This window comes from Bison bison, unplaced genomic scaffold (assembly GCF_000754665.1).
Source record: "Bison bison bison isolate TAMUID 2011002044 unplaced genomic scaffold, Bison_UMD1.0 scf7180017864340, whole genome shotgun sequence".
Lineage (NCBI taxonomy): Eukaryota > Metazoa > Chordata > Mammalia > Artiodactyla > Bovidae > Bison > Bison bison.
In genome coordinates this window covers 793,649-811,835 of record NW_011494912.1, presented here as the reverse complement: position 1 = coordinate 811,835, position 18,187 = coordinate 793,649, and the positions used below count along the sequence as shown (strand labels likewise).

Below are 18,187 nucleotides of genomic sequence, written 5' to 3'. Positions count from 1 at the left end.
TAGACACACATAAAGTCTTTAGACTGCTTTATGCTTTCTTAAGAAATTATTTTGCTGACGTACAGTTGATTTGCACCGTGTTGCTTTCTGCTGTACAGCACAGCGATTCAGCTATGCGCGTATAAACGTTCTTTTCCGTATGCTCTTCCCTTATGCTTTATCACAGGATGCTGACTATAGCTCCACGTACTGTACACAGGACCTTGCTGTTCATCCACCCTGTGTGCGATAGCTCTCGTCTGCTCTTCTCAGACCTCCCGTCCATCCCTCCCCACCCCCCTCCCCGCTGGCAACAAGTCTGCTCTGTGAGTTCTGCAGACGGCTTTAGATCCAGCACATAGACCTTAGGCAGACCACAGGCAGATACCTACAGAAGCTTTACCTACCTTTGATTATCAATATGTCACTGTCTCCTTTTACATTAGGTGCTTTTTGATTGCCCTGCTTTTTTTGTTATGCAAAAAACTCGAAAACTATTAGAATCTTTTATGATTCAAAATAGAACATTAGTTTTATTATATATTGAAAGTGGATCCTTGAGCTTCATAATGGCTTCCAATTATTTTGCATTTGTTTATGTTGTGTACTATTATTTTATTGCAGTATAATGTTCAATTATGGAAATGACTCCAAAGAGACATGATTTTTCTGGCTTAATGTGTAATTGTTTATTGAGTATTTTTCTCATTATAGTGATTTTTTTTCCCTTTTGAATTGCAAATATAAAGAAACTTGCTTAGTTTTGGTAAATTGATTATTATGTGACTTAAGAGATCAGATATTTTTCAAATATTCACTCAATGGAAAGTGAAAGTGTTAAGTCACTCAGTCGTGTCCGTCTCTGCGACCCATGGACTGTAGCCTCCCAGGCTCCTCTGTCCATGGGATTCTCCAGGCCAGAATACTGGAGTGGGTTGCCATTCACTTCAGGGGATCTTCCCAACCCAGGGATCGAACTCAGATCTCCTGTATTGCAGGCGGATTCTTTACCATCTGAGCCACCAGGGACGCCCCTAAATATCTGGGATGAATGTTCACCAGAGGGCTCTTGTGGTTCAACCAGGGGCTGTGGTGACTAGAGACAGATTAACGCGGTGGTGTGACTGAAGCAGGATGTTGGCAGGTGAGATTCAGAAGTGCCTGTATGTGTGAGAAGGGAGAGAGCAGAACCTGCGGATGGTGGGTGGTCAGGAGCAGAGAGAGAGTACATGGGGCCACGTGAGGGTTATGAGTCTATTCTACATAAGATGAGAAGCCCCTGGGAGTTTAATTCTGTTTTATATTTTAACTGGAGAATAGTTAATTTCCAATGTGTTAATGTCTGCTGTGCAGCAAAGTGATCCAGTCATCATTCTTCTTTAATACGCTCTTCATTGTGATTTGTCGTAGGGTAGTAGATCTAGTTCCCTGTGCTGCACGGTGGGGCCTTGTTGTCTGTCCGTCCTGTGTTGCTGCTGTTGTTTAGTTGCTGAATTGTGTCCCTGTCCCACTCTTTTGTGACCCCATGGGCTGTGGCCTACGAGGCTCCTCTGTCCATGGGATTTCCCAGGCAAGAAGACAGGGGTGGGTTGCCATTTCCTTCTTCAGGGGATCTCCCTGACCCAGGGATCACACTCGAGTCTCCTGTGTTGGCAGGCAGGTTCTTTACCCCTGAGCCACCTGGGGAGCCACCCATCCTGTGTGTCTTGGCTTCCATCTGCTAAGCCCAGCCTTCCGCTCCATCTCTCCCCGGTCCCTCCCCACTGGCGACCACAGTCTGTTCTCTGTGTCCGCAAGTCTCTTTGTTCAGCGATAGGTTCATTTGTCATATTTTATATGCTACGTGTCAGTGATGTCATTGGTGTTTGTGTTTCTCTGTCTGACTCACTTCACTTAGGATGATCTCTGCGTGTATTCATCTTGATGCTAATGGCATTATTTCATTCTTCTCTTATGGCTGAGGAGGATTCCATTATATACATGCACCGCATCACCTTCTTCACGCATTCATCTGTTGTTGGATGGTTAGGTTGTCTCCATGTCTTGGCTGTTGTGAATAGTGTTGCTGTTAACAGGAGTGCATGCATCTTTTTGAATCAGAGGTTTGTCTGGATATGTGCCCAGGAGTGGCTAGATCCTATAGTAATTCTATTTTTATCTTTCTGAAGAACCTCCATATTCCACAGTGGCTGTGGAGTTTTAAACAAGGGATGGACAACATGGTCCGATTTATATTTAAAAGTTCGCTCAGGCCACTGAAAAACAGCAGATTCTGAAACTCTTGTGTTCTTTGTGTTAAATGGCAGTATTCACACCCAGCCACTGATTACTGTTAAAGGGGAATGAAAGCAGGTTGATCAGTGATTGTAAGTGTTGATGATGGGGACGGAGGATCCAGAGTTGAAGTGGTGGGGGGGCTTGGTTTTAGGCTTGCTGAGCTGGAAATGCGGATGTAGGACAGCCAAGCAGACATGGGCCTCCTGCAGCCGAAGAGGAAACACACTCTGCTGCCTTTCTCTCCCTTTATGTTTGACAGGCATCTCTGGACTGAAAATTCAGGTATTTGCCGGTGGGCTTGAGTCATTGTGACAGCGCACGTCCCGAGCCTCAACCTGCTTGTCTGACATCATTTCCCTTCCAGGATTATGGTTCCAAGTGAGAGGAGACGCTGCTGTTTCGGTGTCTTATTCCAGCTCCATCTCCATCCAAGGACAGTTAGAATTTCCTGCTCGTTTATTTCTAAAGGGTGGTTTTAAGCATTTCAGATTGGAAAGGTGGCTCAAGCAGAAAGGCACTTTCAGAACCCAGAGTTCTAACCATTTACACCACAGAACCCAGTGGGGTTCCAGTTTCTAATAGGCTAGCGGCATCCACGTCTGCACCGCTTTCCTGAACCTCGTAGGCACTTAGCTTCAGATTTTATATTTGAACATATTTCTCTTTTCTGTGATAAATTGAAGGTAGTGAAATAATGACAAGTGATGAAATAATGGCAAATGGAAATATGGCAAGAGATTTTGTTTCCCCCTGTGTGTATGCTCAGTCGCTTCAGTCATGACTCTTTGTGACCCTATGGACCATAGCCCACCAGACTCCTCCATTCATGGGGATTCTTCAGGCAAGAATGCTGGAGTGGGTTGCCATGCCCTCCTCCAGGGGATCTTCCCAAGCCAGGGATCAAACCTGCATCTCCTGTGTCTCCTGCATTGCAGGTGGATTCTTTACTGCTGAGCCCTTTCTTTCTTCCCCTGTAACTTGCTCGGTCATGTCTGACTCTTTTGTGACCCCATGGACTGTAGCCTGCTAGACCCCTCTGTCCATGGGGTTCTCCAGGCAAGAGTACTGGAGTGGGTAGCCGTTCCATTCTCCAGGGGATCTTCCCCACCCAGGGATCGAACCAGGGTCTCCTGCACTGCAGGTGGATTCTTTACTGCCTGAGCCATAGAAAGTCAGTTTAAGGCTTGTCTGACTTATCTTTTGAAAAAAGATAAAGTATTTCAAATATAGGGAATAACACAACACTCCCCTCACTCCATTTTTTTAAAAATCTCTAAACTTCACAAAAACCACAGCTAGGAATAAGCAGATTTACTTCTTTTCTTCCTGAGGAAAGTTATATCTGTAGTCATCTGGGGGAGGGATTCTTAGTTTATAACTCTTGAAGATGTGGCATTCATTAAAATTTGTGCAAGTCAGGGAGAGAGTGTTTAATAATCTACAGGTAAAATGTTTTAGAAGGTCAGGTTCTGGAAAGGTCAAGGAAAATAAATACATGGTGTTCTCCCTGTGAACCTGCTCCCAATACCTCATTTGGGAGCTCGTGGAATCTTGGAAGCCATGTAGTCCAGGCCCTTCCCGTTCCACGCCTGACTCCTCCAAACTCATTGTCAGGGACATTCAGTGTCCTCTTGGACACTTATGTTGAAGAGCAGGATAGAGCATTAGCTTGTTCCCCTGCCCGGCAGCCCAGGCCGTTTTAGAGTGGAAATTTCTTCTGCCGTTCTATGTCCTTTGGTCACAGTTCTCCCCAGGGTGCTGTTCACAATAAACTCTCCGCTGTGTGACAGCCATCGGGTCCTTGAAGATGGCTCATGGCCGTGCTGTGGACCACAACTCTATAACTCCCTGCTCTACATGGTGAGTGATCCAGGGAACTTCCATGAGCCAGGATGGGAAACATGGCCACAAACGAGACCTCGATACTGCCACCTCCCACCGTCCCATCCCTGCAGCAGCTTACAGGCTGGTAGAGACCCTGCTCGAGGAAGGAATGAAGAAGTTATTTCCACACTGGGGTGTTAGGAGATGGAGACAGGACAGGATTAGCAGCTTCGTGAACGGCACCCCGAGGCTCTATGGGGTTTCCCGAGGCTCTTTAACACTCCCAGGCGTGCTACAGAGCAGTGCTTGAATGGGCATATGGATGGGGGCTGTGAATTTCACTTCCTAACAAGACCCTTGGTGATGCTGGTATTGCTGGTCTGTGGACCACACTTGGGGGTTGTGAGACTGTGGAAGACCTTAGAGTCATAGGATACAGTGGAAGACAGTTTGGGATCAGAAAGTCCAGAACTTATCAGAGAAACTGTCAAGAGTCCTCTTTTCTCTGCTCCTCCTCCTTCAACTAAAGAATCACAGGCTCCATGATATCAGAAAAACAACAGCTTCAAGGATCCGTTCCAGTGGCATATGTGGTGCTCGGGTCAGACAGATCACAGGCCGCCTGGCCCTCGGGCCCGGGTCACAGCAGATCGTTTGCACAGACTCGGGAGGAACGCTGTGGCCTGTCCTCAGAACAGCCCGTACGGACAGGCTTCTGGATGCTGGCGGCGTGTTCACTGCCGCAGGATGGGAGACATTGCCCAGGGCAGAGTCCACTTCTCATGGCGACCTTTGCGAACAGGACGAGAGTGGTCCTCGGAGTTCTCCAACCACACTCTGGGGAAACACTGCTTTAGGGATATTTGATGATGCTCTACCACTTGCCGAGTGACCTCTGTGTGAACACAGCAGGAAAATGACTGGGGTCGCTGGTGTTCCTCCTCCTGGTTACTAACCCCCTGCCCGACCCCCACCCCCGTTTCCCGCAGCTCTCTTGGGATAGGAGGAGCTCCAGCAGAGTGGTCCACGTGCCTTGGTGTCTGTGGCTCCTTCTTGCCTTCCCTCCAGGACAGAAAGATTTAGTGGCTGCTTGAAAAATCACAGTGATTTGCTTCACTCTTTCGTGCTAGAGTAACTTCCAACCTACCCCTTGACACCTGGACCCAGACCCAAGGGTGACTTTGCAGAAGTTGATTCAGGGATGTCGCACAATGCAAGTGACTCTCTCCTTTTAGAGGGATCCAGTGCGCGTGCTCTCGAAGGCTCTGCACCAGTGAAAAAGTTACCTGATATTGACCGGAACTCAGGGCCACCTTAGTTCAGCTGTCACACCTTACCACAGCCCTGTGTGCCAAGGGTCAGGAAGAAACTTGGCGGTGGGGAGATTTTATTGACGTCAGGGAGCCGAGGAAAGGCCTGGGATAGACTACATGGAAACTTCTACCTGCCACCATCACATACCCCACCCAGCCTCTTTACTAAACAGGTCTCAGTGATTGTCTGACCTGTCCCCGAAATCAGGTGACACACAATCAGAGTGAACAAAGCAGGAGGGTAGGGTGACTGATCGTATTTCAGTAGGTCTTTGGTGCTGGCGGCTGTCACCTTTGTCCTTGAGAAAACAATCTCGGGTGAAGTAGTGTTGAAAATAGGGTTTAACGTAGAGCCAGTCACTTGCCAACTTTAACAGGCGCACTGAGCTTTCAAAGTGTGAACACTGCTAGCCAGGTGCCTCATCCCAGGGGCCCCAAAACCTCAGAGTCGTGTTGATGCGACAACAGACATACACAGATCCAAGAAAAATCGCTCATTCCAGGATACATGACACCAAAAAAATGATTGCTTCAAGGGGACCAGGGGCAGATGACCCTCAAGATCACTCTCCCGTCTGGCTACGGACGTGAAACTCCAAGCTGATGATGCTCGAAGAGACCGTGGACAGCAGTACACGAGGAAGGCGGCAGGTCTCTAAAAAGATCTGTGAGCCTCTCTGAGCTTGACAGCTTTTGAGTCCTCTCCTGTACTTAGTAACAAAAATCCTGGAGGGAGGGCTGCCTTTAGAAGGATGACATTCTTTTCTTCTCCCCCGTATCCTCACTTGATAGTTCTTAATGTGAAAGGCAGGATGATTAGATACTAGAAGACTTTTTTTTTTTTAAACCAAACATCTAAAGGTATAATTCACTGTCACTGCCTGAGTCCCACCTCTTGGCAAATTTCCAAAATAAACCAAGGGCCTGTCTCCTTTTTGTCTTCCAGTCTGAGGAACGTGTCCTTCAGGTTTGACTGCGGCATTGGCCTCGTCCTTAGATTTCTCCTCGCTCAGAGTATACGTGCCGTGCTGCACGAATACATCCACGTATGGTGGAAAATGCTTCCAGCACCTTTCCTTGCTGGGACCCCTGTACTGACAGACAGACACAGGAGCATCATGTCAAGCGTTGAGTGCGTCCTGGGCTTGGGGTGAGCACGCGCAGAGTGCAGTGTCACGTGGGCACTCGGTCCACAGCCAGAAGAGACCGGCAAGGACGGGCCTGGAAGCTGAGACCCACGCCAGCAGGTGGAGGGTCACCAAGGCAGAGAGGCGCTGGCGAGGGAGAGCAGGCAGGAGGAGGTGGTCTCTTCGGGAAAGGCCTGCTGATGAACTCGGGTTGGCAGGAAGGTGCAAGCCAAAACAATGGGAGTGTGTCATCGGGGCCAAAGCACAAAAGCCTGGGTTTTCTCAGAACCTGGTCTTTGGAGTTTTTCCAGTGTCCTGGGAAGTGATTGGAGACCTTGCCCTTCATACCTTGTCATGTCTCCACACAGCCCAGAACATGATTCTGTTGATTTGGGTCTAAGACTGAACTTTGGAGCCAGTGCAGCAGGAAATGTTAGATAAAGTGCCTGACTATGTGCTGTACTATGCCTAGTCACTCAGTCATATCCAGCTCTTTGCGACCCCATGGACTGTAGCCCACCAGGCTCCTATGTCCACAGGGATTCTCCAGGCAAGAATACTGGAGTGGGTGGCCATGCACTCCTCCAGGGGGTCAAACCCAGGTCTTGCGCATTGCAGGCGGATTCTTTAGCATCTGAGCCACCAGGGAAGCCCCATGGAAACTCAAATAAATAACACATAGCAGCTGTCCTCATCAGCACGGTCATCTAAGCTTCTCTCTGAACCTTGCAGATGGCAGGCACTGTAGTTGAAGGCCACAGGTTCCCTGACCGCCGGTTCCTGTGTCTTCCCTGTGTTCTCACCCTCGCTGGCCAGCTCCTGGAAGGCAGGGCTGTTTCTTTCTTTTTTATTATAACTTTCTTTTAAACTTTGTTTGTTTTTATATGTGGCTGTGCTGGGTCTTCACTGCTGCTCGGGCCAGCTCTAGTTCTGGCGAGCGGGGGCTGCTCTCCAGTTGGGGTGCGCGGGCTTCTGATCGCGGCGGCTTCTCTTGCCAGGGAGCACAGGCTGTAGGCACGCCAGCTTCAGTAGTCGCAGCCCACTGGCTCCAGAACGCGAGCTCAGTAGTTGTGACCCACGGGCTGAGCTGCCCCTCGGCATGTGGAATCTTCCGGACCAGGGACTGAACCAGTGTCCCCTGGACTGGCAGGCGGAGTCTTTACCACTAGACCAGGGGTGCCCAGGGCTGTGTCTTACTCATCTTTGTATCCTCAGCACCTAGCACCATACTGGGTATCTGAGGTGACGCTAATTCATTTTTCCTTGTATGGAGCGAGAACACAAGGAGAATTAATTACATATGACCTTGACATGCCTAGGCTTTTAAAAAGACTTTTTAGTGCCCCCACCTCTACCCCCCAGTAGATCACAGCCTCTTTCTCTCCTCCGGATTTTGGTCCCTCGTCAACATGCTCCTTCCCTGCTCTCATTTGCCAGAGGCTACAAGAGACATGACATGTTTGCACGAGGCTGCCTCAGGCTGCAGGCAGAAGCCATTCTGATGGGCTCTCATCCGAACAGCCAAGGTTGGTTCTCCCCGTGAAGGCAAAGTTTTGGGTCATAAAGCATCAGGAACATGGGCGCCCTCTTACAGATGGATGCTTTTTGGTGTGGGGTTTACGGGGAATAAACTTGAATCGAGACTAAGTACACTCAACTGCGCTCTGTTGGCTTTTCTTTAACCCCTGTCAGATTAACCCCTGTCCCACGTTAATCTGGTAAACTCGATGCTATCCAAACTAGCCTCTGTCAGACCAGCAGCCTCTAATCTTCTGGGCTCCACACAGCTTCCCCGGGGGGCTGCTGGTGTTTTGGCAGACGCTGTGGCTATTCTTTCGTACTTAGGATTCTCTTTTTACCCAGAGCCCTGGAGGCCCCCGGAGCTTTGCGATGCAAACTTGAGCCCAGAGCTTCGCCTCCCAGATGGTAATTAATGTTTACACAAAATGACAAGCACAAAATGGAATCTCTTTGAGCCCTGCCAAGCACCCATCATTCCCCTGATCACCCACTCTTACAGTGTTTGAAAATTAATTTGCCTTGAACAAACAGAGGGCTTTCCTCAATTTATTTGTACAGTTTCAGTGACCGAGAAGGAAGGAACTGCAAGACTGAATGTCATCCCTCCATTCGTTCGAGTAATTGAATCTGCTAATGGAACGAACTGGTCTCTGTTTAATCCTTTGAAGAAAAGAGGGAGAGGAGGAAAATGAAGAGAAGTGTGTGTTAGCGAAGGTAGATTGTCTTCAGTCAAACACCATTGGTGTGTACAGTTTTAGAGATGGTACTGGGAGTTCCCCTGAGGTCTAGTGGTTAAGGCCCCACATTCCAATGCAGGGGACATGGGTTCGATCCCTGGTCAGGGAAGTAAGGTCCCACATGTTGTGGGGTGTGGCCAAAAACTAAAAATAAAACACAGATGATACCTAAAACATAGGGAGAGTTCAGAGTATTGGTATATGAATTCAGCAGTCATTTTCGTTTTAATAAGTATATACAAAACATGCACACGTACTTGCTAAGTCTCTTCCGTCATGTCTGATTCTGTGTGACCCTGTGAACTGTAGCCCACCAGGCTCCTCTGTCTATGGAATTCACCAGGCAAGAGTGCTGCAGTGAGTTGTCATCTCCTCCTCCAAGGGATCTTCCCGACCCAGGGATCAAACCTGCGTCTCCTGTGCATTGGCAGGCAGGTTGTTCACCACTAGCGCCAGCTGGGAAGCCTTATACAAAGCTTGCAGTCTTTGCTAAAAAGGAGATTTTGTCTGAGGTCACAGAGTAGACAACAGAAGGTGTGTTTAAAGAATGGATATTGCTGGCATCTTGAAATAATTGCATGTAGATTTACAGAAATCTGGTGCTTGCCTGTGTTTCTGGGCTGTTTGGGTTGGCCGTTTCCACATTTATTGACGTTCCCCCTTTTAAATTTAAAGTCTGGGTTCCTTTTCTTAATTGGGTACTATCTTCTTTCTGTGTGGTAAGGTTTCTGTGGCTCTTTCATGTGGACAGGTAAGTAGAAAAGCTAACTAGAAGGTAGAATAGAATAATTTAAAAGTGGGCCGTGTGCAGTCCTGATGTGGGGATCAAACATTCAGGAAGATACAGGTGGATGGACGGGTAGGGGCACTGCCTGGTGGCCACTGTCCCACAGGTTTTCGTGAGGCCTTTAAGGCTCATTCATATTTGCTACAATAATGACCTTGTAGTGGGTAAATTAGGGCTTTCTAATCCAGTGTAAGGACTTCCCAGGTGGCCCAGTGGTAAAGAATCCACCTGCCAATGCAGGAGACCCAGGTTCAGTCCCTGGGTCCGGGAGACCCCTGGAGAAGGAAATGTTTACCCACTCCAGTATTCCTGCCAGGGAAATCCCACGGACAGAGGAGCCTGGCAGGTTACAGTCCATGGGGTTGCAAGAGTGTCAGACATGACTTAGCAACTAAACAGCAACAGCAATCCAGTGTAAAGACCAGAAGAACAGAAACGTGCCTTGGGAGAGTTTTTCTCCTCTTCCTCCCCCTGTTTCCCCTTTCCGCCTCTTCCTTCTCCATCATCAGGGTTCACTATTTCCTTTCTCTTCACATATACCAGTTAGAACCAATTAGAAGCATTGAGAAGTTGATGGAAGGGTAATGCCCTTCATATACGATCCTCATTTCTGATAAAACACACCATCTGTCTTCTGGGTGAAGAGCTTTTTTAAACCTCCATCCTGTAGTTGGGGCAGTTTAAAAAGACTTAAAGTTACTTTCCTTTGATTTCTTTAGATTTATTTAGATAGTGGGGGTATATTTGTCTATGAAGAACTCTTTTTAAAATATAATCCTTTACTTTTCTTCTGCAATAATAATACATATTCTCTATGGAAAATTTGGAAAGTTAAGAAAAGCACAAATTTAAAAGTTTGAGTCAATGGTTATTTCTAGTTCATGGAATTTGTTGTTGTTCAGTCGGTAAGTTGTGTTCAGTTCTTTGCGACCCCATGGACTGTATACAGCATGCCAAGCTTCCCTGTCCTTCACTATATCCCGAAGTTTGCTCACATTCGTGTCCATTGAGTCGGTGATGCTATCCAACCATCTCATGCTCTGCCGCTCTCTCCTCCTTTTGCCCTCAATCTTTCCCAGCATCAGAGTCTTTTCCAGTGAGTCAGCTCTTTGCATCAGATGGCCAAAGTATTTGAGCTTCAGCTTCAGCATCAGTTCTTCCAATGGATACTCAGGGCTGATTTCCTTGAGGATTGACTGGTTTGATTTCCTTGCTGCCCAAGGGGCTCTCAAGAGGCATCTTAATGCATATCTTTCTAATCTCTTTTGGTGTGTATATGTATGGATTTATGCAGATAATAGGGATAATAGTTTCCTTTATTTTACTTAATAGTAATTTTGTTTTGAAATATTTTCCATGAAATTCAATCTTTTTCTATAGTAGTTTTGGAAGCATTGATCACTTACTTTGTGCTGTATGCTGTGAAAAGCACATGCCATGACTTTTAGCTTCCACAGCAGGCCTTTCAGGTAGTTTTTACATTTCTGCAGAAAGTTATTAGAATTCTGGAAACAGAGCAGCCCGGCACAGGAACATAATACATCAAATCTCATCCTCGCCCACACCCAGCGCCCTCTTTGTATAAGAAATATTTTATAGCACACTCATTGTTTAATTTCTGGAGCAAAATGTTTGGTTTATCTATACACTATGTTTATCGTTTTAAAATGTATATAAAGCCTTTAAGGAAATGTAAAGGAGAAACAAATAGAAAGTATCTTACAATAACATAGTGTGTTTTAAGTACATACATGCCTGTTTACATTAGAAAGCAACGAAAGGTCAGAGGCTGAATCTGTACATAGAGATACGACTATCGTGGTAATTCCAACGGCAGGAGCAGCCTCACCATTGATGTCATGATCTTCCCAAGTGAGAAACAACTCCAGCACAAGACCTACACAGCAGACTAACAGCATGCAGTTGTTGCGTTCCTCGAGACCCCAGTGTGTATTAAAACCATGCAAAAAATAATTTTGTCTTTTCTTTGCAGACAGGCTCTAGGTTTTTCAGCTGCACAGATGTTCAGTGGGACTTTAGAAAGTGAACCAAGATACTGTGTGGGGTTTACCTTCATACCATGAAACACCTCATCTCTCTGAGAGTCACTGATTCCCTCCAGTCTCTGTAGCAGACACATACACTCCAGCAAACTTGGAAAACCCCTCAAGGGGTGGTCTCTTCGAAGACTTGCCTCTTCCGTGGCTTACCCTTTAACTTCTCTCTCTCTGCCCCTCTCCACCCCCATTTATTTATTTATTATTTTCTGCATCATAAAACACCCTTGAACACAGATTCTCAAAGCATTTGGGGGGCTGTGCTCCTGAAAGTTGAGAGCCCTCTAATTTGCGTGTCAGGTCTGTTCCCAGTGCTGTATGATTTTTGTTGTTTTTTTTAAGATACTGTTTATTCATTTAGTTCTGTATTTGGCTGCATCGGGTCTTAGGCGCATCATGTGGGATCTTTCAGTGCGGTGACTGGACTGTAGTTGTGACACGAACAGAGAACACGGGCTTAGTTGCTCCGGGGTATGGGTGATCTTAGTTCCCCCGACCAGGGATCGAACCAGCATCCCCTATATATTGCAAGGCTGATTTCTAACAATCAGACCATTTGGGAAGTCCCATGGTTTTTTTTTTTTTTTTTTACTGTCAAGGGAATTCTTTTTTATTTTCTCATCACTATTGCTGCTGTGTAGAAAAGCAACAGATGTTTGTGGTTTTTCTTTGTTCAGATACCTTACTGAGCTCTCTTATTAATTCTCATATTTTTTTGGCTGGCTGGCTGTTTCCCAACTCGATCATTATATTTTTTGTAAATAATAGTTTTGCCCATTCCTTTGGTTGTAAGTTTGCTATTGATTTTCGGTTAAACATCCGGGATTATTTGTTTCTTATAGGTTTAGTCCACACTGTCTATGGTACCTTTTCTTCGGTTGAAGGGGTGTTGATATGGAGTCATTTTTCAATTTACTTTTATGATTGGGTTGCTTTTAAGTCAATTTTTGTAATTTGTGTTTTTCATAAAATCCATTTTATGTTAAAAATTATTAGCATAAATGTATGCACTGTATTTTCTTATTTTATATAAAAGATACTCTCCATGCCATGTCATACCACTCTTCAAATCCCCAATTTTATTTGCCTTTTTTTCCTTTGCTCAGACTGTTTTTAAACATAAGACCAATTTTAAAATTTTTAATAGGTTACATGATCACATGATTCAAAAACTTAAATATGCATGTATGTAGGCAGTCAAATATCTCTCCCTCCCCCCATTCCCTGTCTCCCCAGTTCTTACTCCTCCCCAGGCCCCTAAGCAGGTATGCGTGTGTGCTAACTCGCTTCAATCGTGTCCGACTCTTTGCGACCCCATGGACTGCAGCCACCCTCCCAGGCTCCTCTGTCCATGGGATTCTCCAGGCAAGAATACTAGAGTGGGTTGCCATTTCCTTCTCCACCCTAAGCAGGTAATCCAAGGCTATTGGTTTCTTGGATATTCTTCCAGAGCTTCTTTAGATATAAAGTAAAAATGAATATATATTATTTTTTCTTCATTTTTCATAAAAGTTAGGGTATGCTCTACATTGTACAAATGTAGCCCCTCATTGGAGAAGGCAATGGCACCCCACTCCAGTACTCTTGTCTGGAAAATCCCATGGACGGAGGAACCTGGTAGGCTGCAGTCTATGGGGTCACTGAGGGTCGGACACGACTGATCGACTTCACTTTCACTTTTCACTTTCCTGCATTGGAGAAGGAAATGGCAACCCACTCCAGTGTTCTTGCCTGGAGAATCCCAGGGACGGGGGAGCCTGGTGGGCTGCCGTCTATGGGGTCGCACAGAGTTGGACACGACTAAAGTGACTTAGCAGCAGCCCCTCATTGATTTGTGCAATTGCAGTGGTTCCACTGTACAGATGTATCAAATTTACATGTAACCCTAATGATTACATTTGAGTTGTTTCCAAACATGTGATTCACATCCTGATACTGTTTCACTGAGTCTGTAGACCAAATTGTTATTTGCCAGGTCAAAGGAACTCCTTAGTTTTTTGGGTAAATGTTGCCACATCGCCCTCCACAAAGATGACAGGGTTTATATTCAACTAGTAAACTAAAATGGCAACCCACTCCAGTGTTCTTGCCTTGAGAATCCCAGGGACGGTGGAGCCTGGTGGGCTGCCATCTATGGGGTCGCACAGAGTCAGACACTCGACTGAAGCGGCTTAGGAGGAGGAGTAAACTAAAAGAGAGCCCATTTTCCCCAGAGAATTTGTATCTGAGTTGTAGCCAGCTCAAGCACATTTTTCCTACTCTACCCTTAAGTTTAAAAAAATAAATTTATTGTACTTGAGTCAAGTTTGTTGAGATATAATTTACACGCAGTACATTCAGCCTTTTTACTGTACAGTGTAATTCAAATTTGCATATCCTTTATTGTAAGCATAATGTTATTTTTACAAACACAAAGAGAAATTCTAAAACCCCCCCAAATGGAATAAGACTTCTAAATAAGACTAGTCAATTTGCACACGTTCTTATTTCTTTCAGCCTCAGCACATTTCATCTTTTGGTAAATTCAGAGCACACTGAGCAATATCCCTCCCCAACCCCCACCCCCCCAAAAAAAAACTTTTTCTTTTTTTATGTGTTCTTGCCAGTTTTGGAGAAGCTCAGTAAGATAAATGGACTGTCAGGATGAAAGAGCTTAACTGGGAAGATGCATTTACTAAATAATTGAAAGGAAGAGGAAATGCATTACCAATTAGCCACAAAAATGCATGATGCCTAATCCATGCCTCACGGATCCATGTAAATGGTGGTCGTAAAACTTGCAGCCCCATAGTTCTTACCAGCCTTCTAACCTGCCTTGCTCATAGCCTGCAGCACCCTCACTGATGGATTGATGATAGCTTTCAGATTGAGCCGAAGGGCCGTCTTCCAGCAACCCTCTCTAGCTTTCCTGGTCCCTTTTCACTATCTGGCTGTACTTAAAACATTGTAACCGAATCCTGGATTCATCATTACCTGCTTTGTTTCAGGGTATTTTGCTTCTTAGGAGGCAGCATTGTGTAAATCAGAGAAGAGGTACTTGGTGGTGGCAGAGTTGGGACTAGAACTCTGCCGTCTGGTTTATTAAACAACAAGCAAGTTCCTTAACTTCTCTGGGCTTATCCCCCATCTAGTCAGAGGGTTAGATAACACCCCTACTACTCACAGAACAGTCCAGGCATCAGCATCACCCAGGAAATTCTCAGGAAGGTGGACTCTGGAGCCACACTCACCACCCACCCCCACAAGCCGCTGAACCTGCATTTGAATCCGATCTTCAGGGGATTCCTATGCACATTAAAGTTTGAGAAGTGCTGGGATGGTCCAGATTCTGGTCTTCTTCCAAAATTCTGTGCCTCTTGACTCCCCAAGTCATTCCTCATAGATGGTTCCCTACAAATGTGCAGAGTTTTCTAGAAAGGTTTTGGTCTTGCCTATGTGCCTCATTGAATACCACGGATGGCAACGATGCCAGGTCTCGGCACCACTCCTGACTCCAGCTGGGTTTGAATTGGTCCTCAGACAGTGGGACAGCAGAGGGAAGAACCACCTCAGTTTGCCTTTATGGGGCCTTGGGAATCGAGCCCAAGCCCACACGGTGCCTCCTGCAGACTCAGCTATGTTGTCCAAATTCTATAGGCTCATCGATTAAAGCACAAGAGATAAATATAGTCAAGCTAGATGGATAAAATGCTTATCTGTGTGTTTCTGTTGTACTTCCTTACTGGCCTAAGTAAACTGAAGTAATAACCTCTGGGTGGTGTCCCAAATTTTCTTTTATGTCTGAGGGAAACTTTAGACCTTGATTTTTAGAGGGAGGGCATGAATTTGAATGTAACCTAACAAGATGGAAAAGATTTATGTATGTATTTGTCACTATCCTCATCCAGGGGGGCTTCCCAGGCGGCTCAGTGGTAGTCTGCCTGCAATGCAGGAGACCCGGGTTCGATTCCTGGGTCAGGAAGACGCCCTGGAGAAGGAAATGGCAACCCACTCCGGTATCCTTGCCTGGGAAATCCCATGGACAGAGGAACCTGGCGGGCTACAGTCCATGGAGTCGCAAACAGTCGGAACGACTGAGCAACTCAACAGCCAACATCCTTGTCCAGAGAGAACAGAGCAGCACAAAAAGATGGGAATATATTCCATTTTGTATGTTTGCCATATTTGTCACAAAAGCATCACAGTCCTCAGCTGTCAGGACAGGAAGAGTCCCTACTTATGCACATAGGACCTCATGGAGGAGGTTCTCTTATTTCATCCTCTTAGGATTTCCCAGGTGTTAGTGCTTTCTGCCTCGGGCCTGACTAACCAGCCTGCAGTGTGTGAAGCCTGAGGTTTTCAGTGAACTTGTATAATTGCTTGCTATGGAAAATATTGTGAAAATGATAGAAAAAGCAGTGAAAAAGCAGCGGCACCAACATCCTTAGATCTGGGTGTCTGCAGATGAAGGGTCTTCCTCTGTGATATGGGAGTTCTTATGGCTGAAGGGGCTCTGTGTCCACATCAGGAACTTCCTGTTCTTTCTCAGCCCTCAGGTTCTGGAAATTCATAACACATCAGCTTTTCATAAGCAAAGATCTGCCCAGGAAAGTTCTGAAGACAGCACTGGAAAAAAATGTGTGTGCGTAGGATGGCAGAAGTCTAGAGTTCCTTTTCACCAGATCCATCCGATGCTTTATCCTTTCGTGCCTGAATTGCGTGAAGACGGGTCTTTCTTGGCAGCCTGTTAGTGTAGTTGTTCCATGCTGGTCTGCGGGACTCGAGGATAGCTGACTGCATAATGGCTAACCACGTGGTTTGTTTATAAGCCCACCATTTGTTTCTGCTTTTGTGCATGTTACAAATTTGATCTGTTTTACCAAAAGAAGACTGAAAATAATGGCTTGCTTTGATGCAAATTTCAGGGAAGAAAACATGACACATGTATACACCCACTAGGACATCAACAGACATTAGTGGTATTCTCATTCCCAGTGAGCACACCATGCATTGTTCACACTTGGTAACAGGGAGATGTGAAGAGAAAGGTCATGCCCAAAGGAATCATTTAGGAGTACCTGAAATACACCCTCATTTTAGAGAATGTTGTGATCTATTCTCTTCCTGTTTTTAAGCTTTGCAATAATAGAAAAGGATGGGTTTGTTTTTTTTAAGTGCAAAAATGTGGGGAAGATAATCCTTCCCCCGCCCACCCCCCCATGCCCCCTGCCCCCAGCCACCAAGATGTGCATGATCAGTCATGATCAACTGTCTGAAACCCTATGGACTGCAGCCCGCCAGGCTCCTCTGTCCATGGGATTGTCCAGGCAAGAATACTGGAGTGGGTTACCATGCCCTCCTCCAGGGGATCTTCCCAACCCAGGGATCCAACCTGCACTTCCTGCATTGGCAGGTGGATTCTTTACCGTAGAGCCATCTCTATATGCAATGCCATATTTGTGTCTCATTATTCTGTTAGAGAATTGTATGGAGTTTGACTTATGGGGTCATCAGGGTACCCATATACTAGATGTGGCATGGGTCTTTTGAACTTTGGAGGGAAGTACATCATTTCAATTCATACAGGAGCATCTGTTGTCTAGGTGTCATTAGTTACTGTAGAATTTTACTTACATTTCCCATCCCACTTGGTCTCAAGGTCCAGATTCACCTGGCTAAGGACCCCTCCTGTGGTCCAGAGGGATTTCTTTAAAAACTCAAGCCTGCATGGTTGACGGTCAGTTGGTCCAAATTCATGTTTGTTCCTTCGATCTCAAACGGTTGGATCCTCAGTGAGCCGTAGGAGGCCTGACCTTTGACCAGGCATTTAGTGGTTGCTCAGCAGAAAAGTCTCCAAATGTCAAGCGTGCTTCATCAGTCAGAATGCAAAGGGGAGAGGAGGCAAGGCGGAGAAGAAACGTCTGCCGGGCTAAATAACGTTTGCTTCATGTACTACTGAAAACACTTCTCCTTTGTATAGCCAAGAACTGTGTTGGGGGACTTGCCTGGTGGTCCAGTGGCTCAGAGTCCGAGCTCCCTATGCAGGGGGCCCAGATTCGATCCTTGTTCGGGGAACTAGATCCCACATACCAGAAGTAAAGATTGCAGGGGCAGCAACGAAGACCCAGCACAGCCAAATAAATAATTTTTTTTTAAGAACTGTATTTGTTTTAAAAGGGGTGAATCGATTTGTTGTCTACTGTTTGTGGATTTCACTGCATAATCTTGCTTTGTCAAGATTAAGGGAAACATTTATTTGCAGACCCTGATGGCTTCATCCACTCTCTGGAAGGCAGCCTTATCTGACTGGTGGACCTTTCTGGGACCTGACCGATCGTGTCGTTGGGCACAGGTGACCCAGTTCGGGGTCAGCTTCGCTCACTCACCGTCTGCCTCGCTCTTCTCTCCGCTCTCCCGCACAGATCCCGAGCTCGGCGTCGGCGTGCTACCCCACCACGACGGCCACGATGCGGGGCCCATTGTCCCCAAGGTATCTGGTCTAGAGCGGAGCCAGGAGAAGAGCCAGGACTGCGGCAAAGAGCCCCTGTTCGAGCCCGTGGTGCTGAAGGACGCGCGCCCTCAGGTC

At 46.3% G+C, this 18,187-nt stretch overlaps 1 protein-coding gene across 1 annotated transcript in view; it reads left to right on the top strand.

Annotated features, from left to right (window-relative positions):
• Positions 1 to 18,187, top strand: part of AUTS2 (autism susceptibility candidate 2) — a 1,223,225-nt gene that overhangs the window by 1,172,720 nt on the left and 32,318 nt on the right. Inside the window, exon 8 of the mRNA XM_010854341.1 lies at positions 18,024 to 18,184. Coding sequence (XP_010852643.1) covers positions 18,024 to 18,184 — 161 coding nt within the window. The remainder of the gene's footprint in view (positions 1 to 18,023; positions 18,185 to 18,187) is intronic.